The sequence below is a fragment of the Pezoporus wallicus genome, unplaced genomic scaffold (assembly GCF_028554395.1).
Source record: "Pezoporus wallicus isolate ANWC-B61680 ecotype Strahan unplaced genomic scaffold, APGP_CSIRO_Pwel_v1 contig_8057, whole genome shotgun sequence".
Lineage (NCBI taxonomy): Eukaryota > Metazoa > Chordata > Aves > Psittaciformes > Psittacidae > Pezoporus > Pezoporus wallicus.
This window is the reverse complement of record NW_026637044.1, coordinates 518,336-536,675: the sequence shown is the minus strand read 5'-3', so window position 1 is coordinate 536,675 and position 18,340 is coordinate 518,336. Positions and strand designations below refer to the sequence as shown.

Sequence of the window (18,340 nt, the reverse complement as noted above, 5' to 3'; positions counted from 1 at the left end):
TCATCCTGTTCTATCCAGCAATCAGATGATGAATGTGTCCTTGATCTTGATCTCATCACTGACCTCGTACTTCAGATTGATGCCCATGGAGAGCCAGGTAGGTTCTGTCTTGCCTGTGTGCCCTTTTGCAGCAGCGGAGAGTGAACCTTGCAGAGCCCAGGCTCTTCACAGAGACAACATGATGCTGAGCTGCCTTCTGCAAGGCCTTCTCGAATTCCTGTTTAACTGAGTAGTCTCAAGCAGTGTGGCATGAGCTGGTTCTGAATCTTGCTAAGACATCATCTGAGTCTTCAGTGCCCCAGTGTTAGTGTCCCAGGATGCAGCTGTTCTGGCAGGATGAGGAACGAAGGGCAAGACTTGTCTGTGCTCCAGCATTTGCAACCTTGTGTCGTGCAATTTAGTTCTTTTTCTGTATTGGAGACCCATCGCTGTTAAATGTCTTTGCCTGGGAGGTTTTTGTGAAGAAGGCAGGTCTCTCAGATGACTTCTAAGAGTTTTAAGTATTTCAAAGGTAGTAGGTATTGCCTCTCAAACTGCCTGTGACTTGATTTTTTTTTTTTTTTTTTTCTGCCTATAAAACCTTGTCCTAATGAGCTCACAGAAGTAGATACTGCATAGCAAGTATGAAGTCTAGACAAATGTTTCCTGGGTCTCATTTTGTATAATATCTGGATCTGTCATCACATAATCAGCTAGATTGGAGAAGATCTTTTATGGTTATAAAGGCCAACCATTACCCCAGGACTGCCAGGTCCCCCACTAAACCATGCCACTGAGGGCTTCATCTGCATTTTTTTTTTTTTTTTTTCAGTTCCAGAGGCAGTGATTCCAGCACTGCCCTGGGCAGCTTGTTGCAGTGCCTGATTACCCTTTTGGTCAAGAAATTTTTCCCAATATCCAGTCTAAACCTCCCCTGGTGCAGCTTGAGGCAATTACCTTTTGTCCTGTCAGTTGTTACTTGGGAGAAGAGACCAGCCCTCACCTCACTACAACCTCAGGTAGTTGTAGAGAGCAATAAGATCCCCCTTGAGCCTTCTCCAGGCTAAACAGCCCCAGTTTCCTCAGCCATTCCTCATAAGCCTTGTGCTCCAGACCCTTCCCCAGCTTTGTTGCTCTCTCTGGATCTGCTCCAGCACTCCGGTGTCTCTGTTGTCGTGAGGGGCGCAGAACTGAGCACAGTATTCAAGGTGTGGCCTCACCAGTGCCGAATACAAAGGGATTGTTAATTCTCTAGTCCTGCCGGCCATACTATTTCTGATACAGGTCAGGATGCTGTCATTCGTTCATGCTGAGGATAATGCAGGTTTCCTTAGAGATCAGCTGGTTGGGGGCATTACAGAGCAAGGCCCTTCTTTTCTTTGGGTTTCTTGGGCTAAAGGTTGCTGTGAACCTAGGCAAATAGTGGGTGTCTCTTTCATGCAGCAGAAGCTGTTTCTGTGTCTGCAGCTGCGGAAGAGCACTTGGATTTCTAGGTTGCTTTTCCTTAACTCTTGCTCTATTTCAGGTGGGATCCTCTGCTTCCTCCCTGGCTGGCAGGAAATCAAAGGAGTGCAGCAGCGCCTGCTTGAGATGCTTGGGTCTCAGAACAGCCGGTACCTTGTCTTGCCAGGTGAGATCGCAGGGCCAGACCTTTCCTCCCCAGCATTGAGGAGAATGGATAGGCCAGTTGACTTGATGAACCCCTTCAAATGTTGAACTCTGTTGCAGAGCGAGCTTGTATGCTCTGGTGTATGTACCTGTTGTGTAATTGTGCATGTCAAGCACAAGTAGCTGCTCCTAATAGAGGCCATCCAAACCTGTATGTGATCAAAGAAACCAGATTCCTGTTTGCCTCCAGCAATTCAGAATTAGGCAAGGAGGAAACTGCCAAATTCTGTCTTGCTGTAGCTGCATGCTGAGCCTACAAAGATCATCAAGACCTGTTCTGTGGGATGGAGATGTACTCTGTAGGTCAGCTTAGGTTAGTGAATTCGTTATCTTGGGAGGAAAATTTTAAACCAAAAGGCAGTATTACTCTGCAAGGCTATAAGAATTTGGAGTTGGTTTCTTTAGGTTTTGTGTTCCCTTTTCAATGTCAAATGAGGCCAGCCAGGAGCACAGCTTTGAGCAGCTCAGTTGCCAGTAAATGCAGGTGTTCTTTAGTGAAAACTCATTTGTTCTTGTGTTCTCCTGCTGTTCCCTGTGGCTGCTGGGAATTTCTTCTCATCACTGATCGCTAATAGGGCAGATGTGTGATGTAGAATAGTTACAGGCCCTTGCTGCTAACTGTTCTTGATCAAGTGAAACCAAGTGGTTATAGGATACCCCACTCCCTTGCCCCTAGGTGTTTTGAAAAGGGGTAGCTGCAGGATGGGAGTGGGCCTTCTGGCTGGGGCCCAGGGATGTTCTGGTGGTGCTGTTGGTGTCACTTGGATGGGAGGTGACTGGGGCTACTGCTGATGTTGAGCCATATTTTGCAGCAGCCAAAATGGAGCTTTCCCAAATGATGTGTGCCAGATTTTTCTGGGGCCTGGCTGACGGGAAACTGCTGACAGTGAATATTTACAAGTGGTGTCCCCATTTCTATCCCGTATTTCTAGAAGTGGGAGGTAACAGTACAAGAAGGCAGAGATTCTCAGCCCTTGTACCTTGGCCTTGTACTGCAAAGCAGCACAGCAGAGCAAGACTGACTAGTTTTATTTCCTAGTGCACTCCAACATCCCCATGATGGACCAGCAAAACATCTTCCAGAGGCCTCCGCCTGGTGTCAGGAAGATTGTCCTGGCTACCAACATTGCCGAGACCTCCATCACCATCAATGACATTGTCCATGTGGTGGACAGTGGCACACACAAGGAGGAACGCTATGATCTAAAGACCAAGGTACTGCTGCTTTCTTGCTTCTGGAATGTACTGGAGCTAGTGGCTGTTTTCAGAGCAACATTTGAGATGCCATTAATGGGATGATAGAGCTGCTTCCCATTAGGAACCTGAAGCACTGTTGCTGTGTCCCTATTTGAGGAATAGTGTTTGACTCATCGTTCAGAGAACACTTTGCCTTTACTAAGCTCCCTGCCAGGCTCCCCACTGACTTCTGCTAAGCAGGCAAAAGTCTGTTGTCTTCAAAGAAATCGAAGGCAAATCCTGCACCCATCCGATCTCTCTATTGCACTGTAGATTTCCCTTTGCTTTCTGTCTTTTTCTATGATTTCATTATAAACCTCTCTAGCCAAAGCAGGGCAGCTCTGACCTATTTAGATGCTGCTCTTGTTTGAAGCTGTCTTGACCCCCCATGCCTTAGCTTGTTAGTCAGCGTTAAGAGGGGGAAGTATGCTGCTCTCAGGCCATGTTTCTGGTGGTGCTGGGTCCTGCATTCTGGCTCTACACTGCTGCCCTTCCCCTCCCCATGCTAGAGCATCTTGTGACATAGCTGGGTGGCAGTTCACACCTTCAACAGCAGTTCTAGTTTAAACCCAACCCTCTTATATTTGCCCACTTTTAACCCAGTTCATTGCAGCCCCTGCAGTGCCTGTGCTGGAGGCAGCAGGACTGGTGTGCAGGGACCGTGCTTTGCAGGGTATGTCTCAGTGTGAGGAGCCCCTGGTGAGTTCTGTGGTGTGATGTGGAGCCAAGGCAGGTGTCCAGCAGATGGCATCAGGGTCTCATCCATGCACTGAGCAGTTCAGGCCTTCACACTGCTGCCTGCTAGAGAGTCTGCTAGAGGCCTGCAGCCTGGATGGAAAGCTGCATTTAAAGAAGACAGAGAGCTATGGGAGCATTCATGCCTAATCCCTCTTCCCCTAGGTGTCCTGCCTGGAAACAGTGTGGGTGTCCAAGTCAAATGTGGTGCAGAGGCGAGGGCGTGCTGGTCGCTGTCAGTCAGGATTTGCCTATCACCTCTTCCCACGCAGCCGCCTTGACAAGATGCCAACTTACCAGGTTCCAGAGATCCTGCGCACCCCCCTGGAGAACCTGGTGGTTCAGGCCAAGATCCACATGCCAGAGAAAACAGTAAGCACAGTACCTGCCTGCAGGACTGCAGCCGAGTGAACCAGCAGTCTGCCTGGTGCCAGTTCAAGACGTGATTTGACCACAGACATGAGTAGGAAAACCCCACAATGCTGATGACTAGTTCTTGCTTTCCTAAATGCTCTCAGTGGTGTCTAGGGAAGTTACAACCAGGAAATGTATAGATTACTTAGATTACAGAGTATGTCTAAAAGACTGCAAGAAATGAGGGCTGAGCTCATATCCCTGTAGGCAAACAAAGAGGGAACCGTTGCAGTCTGGGGCCCTGGGGCAGGCCAGTGGGCTCCTGAGGGCTCTCCCATGCTCCTGTGTGGGAAACATGCCCTTTTTTTTTCTTTCCCCTTCCCCCTGCTGTGTTGCAGGCAGTTGAATTTCTCTCCAAAGCTCTGGACAGCCCTGACATCAAAGCTGTGGATGAAGCAGTGATCTTGCTGCAGGAGATCGGTGAGCTAAGGCTGTGTCCTGGTGTGGGTGTGATGAAAACATGTTTGCTGTCTAAATACGGGAAGTGGGAGCTGGCACAGGATCCTGTAGGACAGACTGGGCAGGACTGTCCCTAGACAGGGATGGCAGCTGATAGGGACTTCCCAAACCACACACATTGTGGTGCTATCTTATTTCCCACGCTGCTCTGCTCAAGAAGTGGTGAGAACTTCCCAAGGTTTAAAAATAGAAAAGAGGGGAATGACAGGGAAGGCAGGACCGTTGTGATCTGGAGTTCATAGCTTGGCTCTTGTTGATTGTCATCTGGCCTCTGGTCAGTTAGACCTGGGAGGTTTCGGGTGCTTACTGCTGTCACTTACACCGTATCCCTCTTCTGGAGGTTATGCCAGATCTTCCAAGCCCACTAGATGGGGTCGGGGTCTCCTGGCTCCCCCAAGCCACTGACCACCACTTTGTCTCCACTTGGAGCTGAGGGATAAGCCGTCATGGGTGGCTCTATTGCAGGAGTGCTGGACCAGCGAGAAGCCCTCACCACCTTGGGCAAGCGCCTTGCCCAGATCTCCACAGATCCTCGGCTGGCAAAGGCCATTGTCTTGGCATCCATCTACCGTTGCCTCCACCCCCTGCTCGTCATCGTTTCCTGCCTCACCCGGGACCCCTTCAGCAGCAGCCTGCAAAACCGTGCAGAGGTGGACAAGGTGAGGAGCTCCTCCTAGCGGAAGATGGGAAGTGGGCAGGGAAGGGGCCGCTGCTTGGCTGACACACGTTTCTGTCTCCCAGGCCAAGGCTGTTCTGAGCCGGGAGAGTGGGAGTGATCACCTCGCGTTTGTCAGGGCTGTGGCAGGCTGGGAGGAGGTGCTGAGGCGTAGAGACAGTCGTGCCAGGGATAACTACCTCCAGGACTACTACCTGTATGGCCCCAGCCTTCGCTTCATCAATGGTGAGTCTCAGAGGCCTGCATCTCCCTTTTGTCCCCTGTAAAGGCTGAAGCATTGGTGAAGAACATGATGCAGAAATGGGGTAGACGGGGGGGGAGGCTGTTGGAATGGGTGCAGGTTCTGACTTTGGCACTTGGGAGCGCAGATGTGACCCTGTGTGCTGGAGAGGCCGCGGGCAGGACATGTCTTCTGTCTGAAACTGAGCTTCTGAACCCAGAGCTGGTGCTGCCCTGCTGAGGTTATTTCATTCAGTGGGGTGAAGGATAGGGTGAGTCTCATTCCTTGGGGCTGTCTCCTCCCTATAGGCCTTGTCAAGCAGTTCTCTGAGAACCTCTATGAAGCCTTTCTGGTGTCGTCCCCATCTGATTGTACCATGCCATCTTCTGTATGTAACCAGTACAGTGAAGAGGAAGAACTTGTCAAGGGAGTCCTCATGGCTGGGCTCTACCCCAACCTCATTCAGGTACTACTTCCCCACTCTGCCCTCACTCTCCTGGGCTTGCTGGTCGCTGCAGGCAACATGGGGAAGCATGAGGATGCCAGAGGTTCTTGCGGTCTCTTGGAAACATGTCCTAGGCACACTGTCTGCTTGTGCTTGTGCTGCTGCTCCAGTGCTCTCCCTGGACCACTCCTCATGAGGAGTGGCCACCCCAGTTTGCACAGGCCTGGGCTTGGCCTCCTGCAGCTTGTCCTGGGAGCTGTTGAGATGGCATCTTCCTCCTCCTGTTTGCTGCCCCTTGACTGGCATTTGGTCATTGCCAGGTCTGGTCATCCCCATACATGTTCTCTGCTAACACAGCAGAGCTTTGGGAAGTAGAGGAACATACTTGCCCATACAGACATGCTGGAGACACAGTAGTGTGGGAAGCCAGTCCGGCTGCTGATGTGCAGTGCCTGCTGGTTCTGCAGGTAATGGAGACGCTCTTCTCATTTCAGGTGAGACAAGGCAAAGTGACTCGTCAGGGGAAATTCAAACCCAACAGTTACGCGTATCGGACAAAGGCTGGCACCGTTCTGCTCCACAAGTCAACAATCAACAGGTGGGTGATTGGGGTGTGCCTGTGACCATGGAGAGCCACTCCACCCCCCCCCACACCCAACACCTGTGTGAGAACCAGAGTCCCACACCTGACGACGCTGTTCCCCTGTGCAGGGAGGCGTCCAAGCTGTACAGCCGCTGGCTAACGTACTTCATGGCAGTGAAGTCCAATGGTGGGGTGTTTGTGCGGGACTCCTCCCAGGTCCATCCGCTGGCCGTGCTGCTCATGACTGACACAGACATCCATGTCCGAGGTGAGTGTTGGAGCAGCCACGGGGCTGAGGCATCCACCTACACAGCCTCTTGCACCACTGCAGGGTCCTCATGCCATGCCTGACCCCCCAGGCACCCCACTCCTACAGCTGTGCCACAGCCTGAGGGGATGCAAGGTGGCCACCCCCCAGGTACTTCCCTTGGCCAACCATCTTCCCCTGCTTTCTAAGTCTCTTGCTTTATACTAGGTATTGTGTAGTGGGGCCACAAAGGTGACAATTTGCAAGCTGTTCTCAGCTGTAGCTCCCCAGAGCAACAAGGAAACCAAACTGTAGGCAGGCTGAACAAGCAGGCTTGTGCCTGAAGGTTCATCCATGGGGAATGAGGAGTGGAGCTGACTTGCAGCCATAGCTGGTGTGGGGGGAGGAGTAAGCCCTTCTCCGCGTGGATGTGTAGCTTTAGCCTGTGGGGTTTTGGCAGTGCTGCAGTGGGTTTGTGGCCCTCAGGCTCAAATGGGCTGTGCAGTCAGTTGCCTCCTGAAGCAAAAGGAGGATCCCAGTCTGAAGGCGTAGTGTGCTGCTTGGCTTTTGTGTGACCTGGTTGGCCCAGTTGAGTCCCCGGACTCTGGGATAAAATCAGTGGGGGAGGACCCGCACTGGTCGTGGTGGAGAGGGCCGAGCATCCAGCACAAGCTGAACGTGTCCACGCCATTCATGCTTCTGATCTGCTCTCTTCTTCCCACTAAGATGATGGCTGGCGAGCAACAGTCTCCCTGACAGACAGTGATCTCCTGGTGCTGGAGGGAGACTCCTACACCATCCGCCTCCTGCGTGATTTCCGTGTGTCGCTCTCCAAGATGGTGGAGACGTGTCTGTGCTATGAGATGGCAGCCATCCCTGGGGACCTGCACCACCAGCACAGCCAGCTGCTCGACATCCTGGTGGATCTGCTCAAAGGCCCTCCCGGCAGCTTTGGTGCTTAGGCAGATCTGGAGGATTGTGTGGGGACTTGTAATTTGTATAAAGATGTTCACAAATGTTTATTTAAATAAAGTTCTATTTATCCCTTGTGAAGTCATCTCTCTCCATCCTAGAAGATTAATGTTGTCTGAATCTCCTGCTGTCGGCTCTGTGCATGGTCAACGCATAGGAAGAGCCAGCGCTGTACCGCCTGGAATGGACTGGGAGTGCCAGCGGACCCTGATGTGAGCTTCGTGGACACCCACCTCCTCCGCCCTGCACTGCGTCAGTCCCTGACCTGGGAAGTGAGGACACGGCAGCTGCGGCCGTCCTCTGCCCCATCCCCACGGGGCCAGGCCGCAGTGGCGCCGGTGCCACGGCTGCTCCCGCCTCAGGAGACAGCGTCTTGGCTGGCAGCTGTGCCTGGGACTGGCACCAGAGCCAGGCAAGAGCGTGGACCCAGCAGCTACGGTGCAGTGTGGAGATTGCCATCGTTTTCACTGTCCCCAGGGGACGTCGAAGGAGAGGAAGCCCTGATGGCACCGAACGGACGTGACATTCCACGTGGTACCTCGGAGCCTTGCAGCAGGGCCCTGCCACCCCACAGCAGTCGTGGCGTTACGAGTGTGAGATGTGACCTGTCCTTCCTGACCTGCCTGTACTTTCTGTCCTCTTGCGTTGTTTTTATGTTATTTTAATTTCTTGTTCTCCCTATGTCCAGGAGGCCGGATCCCTGTAACTTGTGCGACACAGGACGCCATGGTAGATGCCTGTGAGCGCGCTCTCCTGCAGGAAGCCAGGAGCAAAGGCACAAAATCCTTTTGTTTTCTATGAACAGGGACCATACTTCCATGGAACGAAGATTGCGACAGGCGCAGCATTAAGTAAGAAAGGTGGAGTTTAATCCCCGTTTGCCTTGGATTCCCTGTCAGTTGAAGATGGTGACCTACCTCACAGGGCTGTTGTGAGGCTTTGTGCTTGTTCGTAATGCATGTGGCAGAGGAAGGTGTACTTCACACTCGCGGGGCCAGTGCTGTGGTGTAGCGGGGGGGAAGCGGGGCAGGGGATGGCTGTGGCTCTCCCCGACAGCTGAGCGCAAAGGCCTGAGGTCATTTGTTTTTATTCACCATTTCTTACGCTCTTTGTATTGGAAATAAAGGCCACCAAGGGCAGCGCTCTGCTGGGAAAGGGAAGCGGCAGGAATCCCTCAGCAGAGTGCGGGTGAGAAGCCGTTTCTACGCGTGGGAAGGGCAGTGAAGGGTCTCCAGCCTGGCACCTGCCTCCCTTTGGGGATCTACATTGGGTTCTCCCAGTTGTTCTCTATTAGGATTTAATTTACTTGTAATGGGTTTCGGTGGAGCTGCGGCCTCAGCCTTTGGAGTGGTGGGGCTGGTACAGGACCTCATGGCTCTGGGATGAAGAGCAGCAGGGGTCCTGCAGCCCGAGTTCGTGCAGAACTTGTCATCTTCATTTCACTTGCTTGAGGTTGTCACTATTATTTGACCAGTGTTTGTTTCTTTTGGCCTGTGTAATGGGCGCTAGGGGTTTCTCTTCCAGCAGGTTTAAAAAAAAAAGACAAAAAAAGACACAAAAAAAAGAAAAAAAAAGAAAAAAAAAAAGAAGACCAAGCTATTGTCTAAATGGTTCAGAACTAGTGTGATATTGGGATACTTCAGTGGCTGTTATGTGATACTGGATCTTTTTACAACATAGATTAAAGACAATAAAAAGGGATAGAGTAGTAACTGCCTCTGTCCTCTTCTTTCTTCCGGTGGAGTTTTTGGCTCTGCTGCTGGGGGATGTCATAGTGCTGCCAGGGAAAGCCCTCAGGATCCCGGGGAGGGGCCTAGGCTATTCCTGAGCCTGTCCTGGTGCTGCTGGTGCCGCAGCCGTGCCGGGCGGGGCTTTAGAGCTGGGGAGGTTCTGGGTGCAGGGACAACGCAGCCTCCTGGGCAGCACGGTCAAAACCCTGTTCGAGACAGCGCTGTTTGCAGCCTTCCTGTGCACAAGCCCTTAGCCTGGCTAGAAAACCTTTAGAAGAGGGTGTGGAGGCTCTGGCTGGAAGAGGACAGCGGCCCCCCGGGGCCCTCTCCTCATCAGCTGTGCCCATGCCTTTGTGCTTGCCCTGGAGCTGGGCTTGGCCACTGCTCAAAGAGGAACCAGGTGGGATGGGGAGAAGGAAAAAACCCCCAGGTCATGCCAATGAGAACTGGGTGCACCTCCGAGCCCCGGCTGGAGGAGCAAAGTGGAGTCAGGGGGATCTCCCGGTGGCTGAAAGCATCAGCGCTGACCCCCTTCCTTCACAACTTAGCTCTATGGGCTTCTTCTGCCATCAGGCAGCCCCTGACTGTGCCACCAGCCCCTGCCCGGCCTTCCTGACCCGCACACAAACTCACGCCCAAGCTGAGAGGGAACATCTAGAAGCTTTATTTCAACCCTTTACAATAGTCAGAATCACAACATCAAGTCAGGAAATGTTGCTAAGGAGACGACGGCCGTACTGCCCCTCGCAGGAGGGTGAAAGAGAAAGGCAGAAGCAAACCAGTCTGAATTAACCCCATAGCAGGAGGGGCTCTGCCCCGGCCCCCTCCCCAGCTCCCAAAGCTGTCTCAGGCCTCACACCATGCACCGGCCTCCCCTCAGCACAAGAGTGCACTCACCGCCCCGAGGAGATGGGGCCGCTGCAGAGCAATCCTGACGCAAAACAGTAAGAACACATCACATTTAGAGCACACTTCACACACTGCTCACTCCTCACTACAGCCCGGTGAGGTAAAAGGAGTATCATCCCCACCCTGCGGATGGGGAAACTGAGGCAGAGAGGTTCCCAAGACCCCAGAGGGAGCCAAGAGCCAGGATCAGCCCCAAGCCCTTGTCTCCAGCCCTACTGTCCTCTCAGTCCACCCACCCCTCCCCACGGTCATTTCCCCCACTACGTCATTACTCGCTGTACCTATGTTATGGGGTAATCAAAGCTGCAGGCAATGCTGAATGCTGGGGTGGGACAAGCACAAAGGGTGCAAGACCAGAGGCTGGTGCCTGATCTCTAGCCACCGGCTGGTGGCCAGCGAGACTCGTGGGAGGGAGAGCCGGAAGGCAAACGCTTACTGGAGCTGGAGTTCAGGTGGGGAGGAGGAAGGAGAGCCGGAACACGCCTGCTGCTATTGCTGCTGCCTCGCATCGCAGCTTTCCGCCGGCTCGCAGCCTGCCCTGCGCCAGGAGGGCTTTTGGTGCTATTTTCCCCAAGCCTGGAGGCTGCCACTCGGCCTTTAGCAGGGCCAGCACTGAACAGCTTAGGATGGGCTCAGCCATTCCCCCCGTCCACACGTGGGGAGGACACGGGAGCCCTGGTCACCCCAAGGCTGTCACCGACATCAAGCTCCTGCCACACTCCAAGAGAACTAGAGCTTCTGCCCGAACACAAACAGAAGAGGGTCCTAGAGCCCCACTCACACCCCGATGCTACGCGGGGGACAATGGCGAGGGTCAGCATAGAAAACTACATTCAGTTTGCGGTCAGGATGCTGACCCAAGGGCGCTCCTGCTCCTGTGGCCTCAAGCACACAAACTTGGCTACCTGAATGTACTTTGACAGTGTAACAAGCCCCAGAGTAACTGTGGAGACACCGGGAACCCGCAACCAGGATGGCCACGGTGACGCCTCCTGCCTGCCCAAGACGGAGAGCAGCTCACACCCAGCCCTCCCTGCCGCGGGCTCTTCACTTCAGCAGCTCAGCCACTACCAAGCCAACGCTCTCCCTGACCCTAAGCTTAGCAAAGGGCTCAAGCGCTGGCCGCAGTGCCCCATCCAGCAGGGCCCTGACTCAGCTCACCGAAGACCTCAGCCTGCCTGTCCATGCCAGACCCTCCCCTCTCTCCTCCTCCTGCCTCCCCCAGAGCAGCATCAGGCCAAGCGCAGCTGCAGGAGCCGCAGGGGGCAGCTCAGGACAGCAACGTGTACATTCAAGTGGATCTAATTCAGACCACAGCTCTTTTTATCCAGGAGAATTTGCTCCCTCTATCCCTAGATTAAGCCAACATCAAATTCAGCTCCTTCTCTGGCTCTGCCCAGCCAGCAGCTTCCCTGCAATCCTCAGTTAAGGTCTCAGCACAAACCAGCTCACTCCCACGTCTCCCACATTAGGCAACTAAAGCTGTTTTTCCCCACACATGAATCTCTTCCCGGGCTAGCAATATGTACAGCCGTTTCCTTAAAATGAAATAAAAACCCCAATAAAACAGTATGAAACCTGAAGACGCTGTCCTAAAAAAAAACACAGCCAAGGAGTGGATCTGGATTTGTTCGTCAGCTACACACAGGCACAACAAGTGTTAGAGAAAGTGGCACAGAAGCACAGGGCAGCCGGTTGGTGCTCGGCTGAACTGTGTCAGAGTCTGGGAAGGGTTGTGCATGTTCAGAGATGGGCCTGAAAGCATTGCCCGGGACTGAGGAGCAGCCGAGACAGCAGATAAAAGCAACGCAGGGGGAGAAGGTGGCGCTGCTGTCCCTCTGCAGCAGGCTCGGCGTTCGCATTTTTTGCTTTTGCAATCTCAGAAGACAACAGGTAACACGGCCACTTGCCTTCCTCCTGCCACCCCTGAGCTCTGACCAGGACCTGGCTGCCTCCCTCCGCGCCGCCATCTCACCCCAGGGCATCAGCGCAAGCGGAACGCGACATCTCAGCTTTGACCTCCTCGAACCACCACCGCTGCCAGACTGCGCTGTCCCTGCCTCGAGCCACTCAAGTGGTCCCTGGCCACTGCCACCTCCTCTGCCCAGCCGGTGAGCCTGGGGTCAGCTTCACCTGCTGCCAGCCTGCGTTTGCTGCTCACAAGCAGGGAAGCGTGGCTCCAGGCACAGCTTTGCCAGCACCGGATCCTCACAATGGGCACCAGACCCTCTAGCTGGCGCCTGCCCTAGCCCCGAGTGGATCGGCGTTATTGCTTGGGGAAGCACAGCCCCTGCTGAGGGAGGGGATCGGTCTTCACCTCGGTCCCTCTCCTCCAAACTTCCCCTCAATTCAAGTGTTGGAAAAAAACAATACAAAACCAAACCCAAGACTGACAAAATCAAGCTGGTGTTTAGAATTTAGCAGTAAGAGAAAGAAGGAAGCATCAGCAAAGGGCAGTGATATATACCGGAGGGCAGCATGCAGGTGAACGGGTGGTCGGAGGCAGCAGCACCCCCATGGGACTGGCCGGAGGGTTTCAAAGCGTCCCGACACAGCTCTGCTCTCTTGAGGAATGAGGTTTCCAGCCTCGGCCCCTGCCCCAGCTCCAGCCCTTCTCACCGAAGAGCCGGGCCTGCAACAGGGGCCAGGTTAGTGCTGGCCAAGGCCACACGCCACAACACGCCACAACACGAGGGCAGGGAGAGAGCAGCTCGGCAGCTGTCCCCGGTTTGGGATTAAAGGGATGTGGGATGGAGGGGAGGAGTGCAGTGGGGAGGAACAGGAGGAGGAAGAGGAAGGGAAGCACTGGGAGTTTTCCAGGGTATATATAACCGCCCCTTTGAGGTGCAAATCTGCATTGCTTATTTAAATTTGTATTCAGAGGAAAAAAGCACTTACGAAACTAGCAGACGACTTTGATGCAAACTAGTACATTTTAATGCCATTTTATTAGAAATCATGCAAACTTTAATATAAAAAATACAAGTGCAATAAGAATCTTTTTGTGTAAATACAGATTCCGGGTTATCGTGTCGTTGTCGGCTTCCCACAGAAATATTCCCCCAAGCACGAGAAGCTGCCGGCTTCCCTCTGTCTCCTCCTTGGACAGCCCCCCCTTAGCGCATGCCTGGTTCAGTTCACTTTGATCCCAGTGTTTTGTTATTCCGCCTTTTTTTTCTGGTTGCTGCTTTTTTTTTTCTTTAAATTAATTTGTCCACCCAAGAACACTCCTTTTTTCTTTTTTTTTCCTCTTTTGTTCTTCTTGGTTTTAATTTATTTACATTTCTTTAGTGTCATTTGCAACATGAAACGAGGAGCTCACACCTCCACGAGTAGGTCAATCTCCTTAGTCCTAGTCAGAGCTGCAACTCCCTGGCACTAAAACCTGCCTCCCCTGCCCCAGCGAGGGCTCTGCTCCCTCCCAGCCCCCTGCACACCCCGGGGTGCATCATCCCAGGGGAAAGGGGGCCTTTCCCTTCTTCCCCACCTCGGCCTCGCCCTGCACAGCCGGACAACACGGTCACCCACCCATCGGCCTCTGCTAACACGCCACACGTGCGCACCACAGACCTGCTTCGGCCTTGGAACTCCAGGCCTGCGTTAACCTGCAACTCCACCGTGAAAGCAGCCTCCTGCCTCTCCTCTGACCTTAGGCCCTAGCCAGAAAAAGCTCAATCCCAGGGCTGTGGCTGAGAACGTGAATAAATAAAACCGTCTTCACCCTGCTAACACGTCCTGGGCCTACAAGAGGTTTTACCAGCATCAAGCCAACACGTCTCGTTGCAGTCAACACAGGCTGCATCTGATCTGTTACAGCAAGTTCTCTGTTAACACGTTCTCGAGCCTTTCACTTCAGACATGGCTTAATCCCATGAGTTTGCTCCATCGTTTTAAAATATTAAAAGAAAAAAAAAAAACCCAAGAAAGCAAAAAACCAAACCCAAAACAACCAACAACAAAATTGTTACAATTGCTGGATATGTCAATAAGAAGCCAGCACTGCAGCAGCGGTTAATGTCTCTACTGTCCTACGGTTAGGAAAAGAAGGAAAGAGAAAAGGAAACTTAGCAGGGGCTTGTAGCACAATAAATCATCAACACATCGTCACAAAGAATAAAAGGTTAAAGTCAACAGTTAAAACAGCCTAAACGTGTGTGTATCATATATATCATCATCATCAAACAGGATCAGCAGAAACTGAAGCGGCAGGGAGGGAAAGGTGGGTTCTTGTCTTGCTTAAAAATAAAGACAGAAAGAAAGGTCACAGCTTATCCCTGTTAACTCTGGCCTGGCTTCAGCCACCAGCAGCACAGGCACGCTTCTACCCAGCCACTAAGACACGGCCTGGAGGTCAACTAGATGCCCGTTCCTGCCACACAACACTAACGCTCGCACCAGCATCCCCCTGAAAGCAAAAGGGATGAGGCATGGAGGGGGAGGAAGCCCCTTCCAGCCAGAAAAGGACCACTGGAGCCCAACACGCTTGGCCAGGGGCAAGCCTCCAGGATGCTTGGAAGAGTCATTGTGGCTGAAAAGGGATGCCTGCCCTGCTAAACGCTGTCCCCTTCCCACCTAAAGCCAGGGGCAGGGTTAAGAGAGCCAAGCTGTGTTATTCTGGGGAGAGGGCAGGGGACAGGGCTGGGAGGGGTCACAAGCCTTGCTGAGAGAGCGCTGCAAGGGGAGCTGGCTGTTGCAGCGGTGACAAGGAGGCGACTGAGCCCAGGCTCTCGCTGACGGATGTGCTACGCCAGGGGGAAGTGCTGCTGGAAAGGTTGGGGGGTTTGGAGACGACGATTTCCGCTCCGTGGTCTGTTCGAGCCTTGGCCTTCTCACGGAACGTCAGCTTGTGAGATTCAATCTGCAGTGACACAAGGGCAGGTGAGAAGGGGAAGGGGAAGGAGAAGGAAAGAGGAGGAAAGAGGGGGACAGGAGGGGAATGGAAGACGATACCATAATGTCATCATTAGATGCCTGGAAAATAAAAGGCAATTTTCTGAATTAAAAAAAAGGCAAATCAACCCTACAGACATCGATATAAACAGTTCAAGGTTCAGCTTTACAGCGGTGTGACCAGTGCCCGGGGGGCGGCTGCTCTGCCCTGCTGCAGTGCTCTCCCCATCCCACCCGGCAGCGTGTGTAGAGAGAAGGCACAGGCACTTACTTGTTTCTTGTATCTGAGTCTCGAAGCTCTGAATTTCCCTTTGGTCACCACCACTGAGGGCAGTGGGCACTGCCGGCCCTACGCCATTCTCCCGCATCTCACTGCCTGCCTGGGCCGCTGTCACCTCTCCGTTCTGAGGGGCTGGCGGGAGCTGCTCTGGCTCCGCGCTCCCCTCAGCCTACAATGAGACAACGGGGTGGGGAGGACGACAGGGACGAGTCAATAGAAGATGGGGGTGTGGGAAGGGGGGGAGATGTGCGGGTTCCCGGAGCCCCCTCCACCCTCCCCAGTTGCCGAGGCACACGCAGGGATGGGGGGGGGGGGGGGGGGGGGGGTGTTTGGAAGCGGGAAGCAGCCCCTCCGCTCCCCGGGAAGCCACCATCCTGACCAGCTTTGCAGCTCTTCACAGCATTTTGGTCCTTGCCAGCTCATCCAAGCACGGCCACCGTGTCCCTGACCACAGGGGCCAGAGCAAGGCACCCTCTCCCCAAACACACGCCTGTAACGCCCTGGTGACAGAGCACAACCATGGCAAATGCAGACCAAGGTACGTTGACCGGACTAAAGCAGAATGCTACAGGGTCAAAAGCAAGCAGGTGGTTTGGGCACACTGCAGTGGAGCAGCCTCCATTATTTGGGGACACATTGGGGGACCCAAAGAATACATAGTGGATCCCAAAACTGGAAGTCCAAACTGTTTGCACAAAGGACATCATCTTCACTTGATGCTGGACTATGAACTGGGAGCAGAGTCTTTAGAGAAGATCCTGTCCTGCTCTGTGCTCCCAGAGCTGGTCATCCCACCTGGAGTCACCAACTTCTAGCCTTGGAGAAGAGCTAAGCCCTACTGCCATTAGAGAGGAGACTACTATGCTGGTGGGAGCCTCCTGAGAGTAATGCAGACTTGCTTGGAAAGACACAACCAACACTGCAGGGCATGGCAAGCAGAGAGTATATTATGTTGGCCCATCCCCATTCCGGGAAGGAGCAACCCACCCAGACAGGGCATCCCCTCGCTGCCATGATCAGTACAGAGAAGTACAGTAGGAGGTGGCACCCTCCAGCCCAAAGGAGCTCTGCTCTGACCCCATGCTCTTGTCCCATAAAGCCTTATTCACAGGGAATAAGGCTGCTGCACTCTCCTTAGACTAAATGAGGCCCTCTCCCTGCATACCAGGTAGTAACGCCACGGACTGATTCTGGACCTGCTTAACTCAACAAGCAGCAAAACCATCCCACCTTCCTTTTGAGGTTCCTTCTGATTCTGTGAGGACTGGACACTCCAGTGAACTGGAACAGGCATTGTGACAGAAAGCTCCCAATCTCTGTCAGCAGAGCAGCAGCTTCTCTAGTTCCTTTCAGCTTTTCACTGAGCCCCATTTGCCAGGTTGAAGTTTATAAAAAGGACTGGAGATAGGAGAGTCCTGATGCGCCCTCATCAAATGTTCTGGCAGTCACCTCTTGCCTTGTTTTAATGGAGATGATTAAATGCGTCCTAAATAGACTTGTGAATTCTGCTGCATGAGCTGCTCTTTAGGACAGCAATTATTTCTTTCAAATTCACACAGCATTTAACACAATAGCTCAAGATGGCTGAACTCTGAACCCTTCCACAACACAAATGTGCTCAAACGAAACAATGCTGGGGCAACGGAGGGAACTCAGTGCTTAGGAGGGTATCCTTCTCCTCCCTCTGCCTCTCCTGCTGGGAGCAAACACTAATTCAAATTTTAACAGTTCTGGTGCTGTTCACCGGATTGTTTTCTCCACTTCCAGAGCTGCCAGCCAATTCAGAAGCAGCAGTGCTTCATATAAACCCCCCAGGTGTTAGTGACTACCTAAAGAGAATCCCCAGCATTGCTCTGAACATCATGTGGCGTGACAGGTCAAGCCCACACATCCATCAGTTGGTCAGCCAAGCAGGGTAATTTCCCTCCCCTAAGCACAGATGTTGCATTGCTGTAATGAGACCTGCAATTTGTGCAGCCAAGGCTAGGGGCAGTTGATGTTCTCATGGGGAGAAGCACTGAATCACAGCAATGAAAGCACAACAATACTTTCTTATCCTTGCACAAAAGGTCTTCAGGCTGAAAAGTGCCCCTGAGATCTGCAAGGTGCTGTCTTCCCAGCTTTACTAGGGGTAAAAAAACAGGGAAAGGGTCACAAGCAGCTTATCTGCTGGGCTTACAGTTTACAGAGTGATCCCTGCTTTAGGATTCTTAGGAGAAGGATGCAGATGGGCAGTAGAAGCTCTCTGAGTAACACCTTGCAGGAAGCCCACTCGGGTAAGCCACTGAGGTAGTTCATAGCTCCTTTTCAGCTCATACTTACTCCTCGGGTTCACAACAGAGGCCACAGAAATAAGTGGATGGTTCTAAAAGGCTGGGGGTAGAGAAGCTACAGGACAAGAACCACCACCAAATTTAAATCCTACCCTGACATGTGAGAGCTCACTGCACCCACCTTCACAGTTCCTCCTGCTGGCAAGTGTCCCACATTGTCCAAAGAACCCACTTTGGCTTGCGCCTTCTCCTTGAAGTTCAGCTTCTGGTTCTCAATTTTGACATCTCCTCCCCCTAGAACAAGATTGTGTAGGAGTGAGTTTATTAATGCCTCCAGAAAGTCCCGCTGAGATCCATCCCCTTCCCAGCCCCCCACCAAGGAACGACTGGGTGGTTCCTTGTACTTTGGAGAGCCCTGAAGTTGCGCTCAGGTAAGGAACACCGCATATCCAGACGGACAGGCTGGGAGATAGCATCAGGTCAACTGTCTCACTAGATCTGACTGCCCCAGCAGGGGTGTGAAATGCCACTTCCACTGGATCCCACACTGGTGGGATTCCAACAACTAATACCTGCTGCCCACTCCTATCTGCGTCCCTTGCCAAAGTCCCTTCCAGCCCAAAC

At 52.9% G+C, this 18,340-nt stretch overlaps 2 protein-coding genes across 6 annotated transcripts in view; one reads left to right on the top strand and one right to left on the bottom strand.

The window, feature by feature from the left end:
* Positions 1 to 9,346, top strand: part of DHX30 (DExH-box helicase 30) — a 41,827-nt gene extending 32,481 nt beyond the window's left edge. For 4 of the 5 annotated variants that reach the window (XM_057402827.1, XM_057402829.1, XM_057402830.1 and 1 more), the window contains 11 exons: positions 19 to 97; positions 1,505 to 1,609; positions 2,687 to 2,862; positions 3,784 to 3,990; positions 4,371 to 4,452; positions 4,957 to 5,150; positions 5,233 to 5,392; positions 5,696 to 5,853; positions 6,327 to 6,430; positions 6,544 to 6,683; positions 7,389 to 9,346. In XM_057402827.1, coding sequence (XP_057258810.1) covers positions 19 to 97; positions 1,505 to 1,609; positions 2,687 to 2,862; positions 3,784 to 3,990; positions 4,371 to 4,452; positions 4,957 to 5,150; positions 5,233 to 5,392; positions 5,696 to 5,853; positions 6,327 to 6,430; positions 6,544 to 6,683; positions 7,389 to 7,624 — 1,641 coding nt within the window. In that variant the 3' untranslated portion in view covers positions 7,625 to 9,346. The remainder of the gene's footprint in view (positions 1 to 18; positions 98 to 1,504; positions 1,610 to 2,686; positions 2,863 to 3,783; positions 3,991 to 4,370; positions 4,453 to 4,956; positions 5,151 to 5,232; positions 5,393 to 5,695; positions 5,854 to 6,326; positions 6,431 to 6,543; positions 6,684 to 7,388) is intronic. The other variant, XR_008971398.1, reaches the window with a different exon arrangement.
* Positions 9,347 to 14,273: 4,927 nt separating this feature from the next.
* LOC130595811 (microtubule-associated protein 4-like) overlaps positions 14,274 to 18,340 on the bottom strand; it is a 38,334-nt gene continuing 34,267 nt past the window's right edge. The window contains exons 10-11 of the mRNA XM_057402835.1: positions 17,898 to 18,010; positions 14,274 to 15,131 (exon numbers count right to left, since the gene is read on the bottom strand). Of these exons, the coding sequence (XP_057258818.1) occupies positions 14,922 to 15,131; positions 17,898 to 18,010 (323 nt within the window). The 3' untranslated portion in view covers positions 14,274 to 14,921. The remainder of the gene's footprint in view (positions 15,132 to 17,897; positions 18,011 to 18,340) is intronic.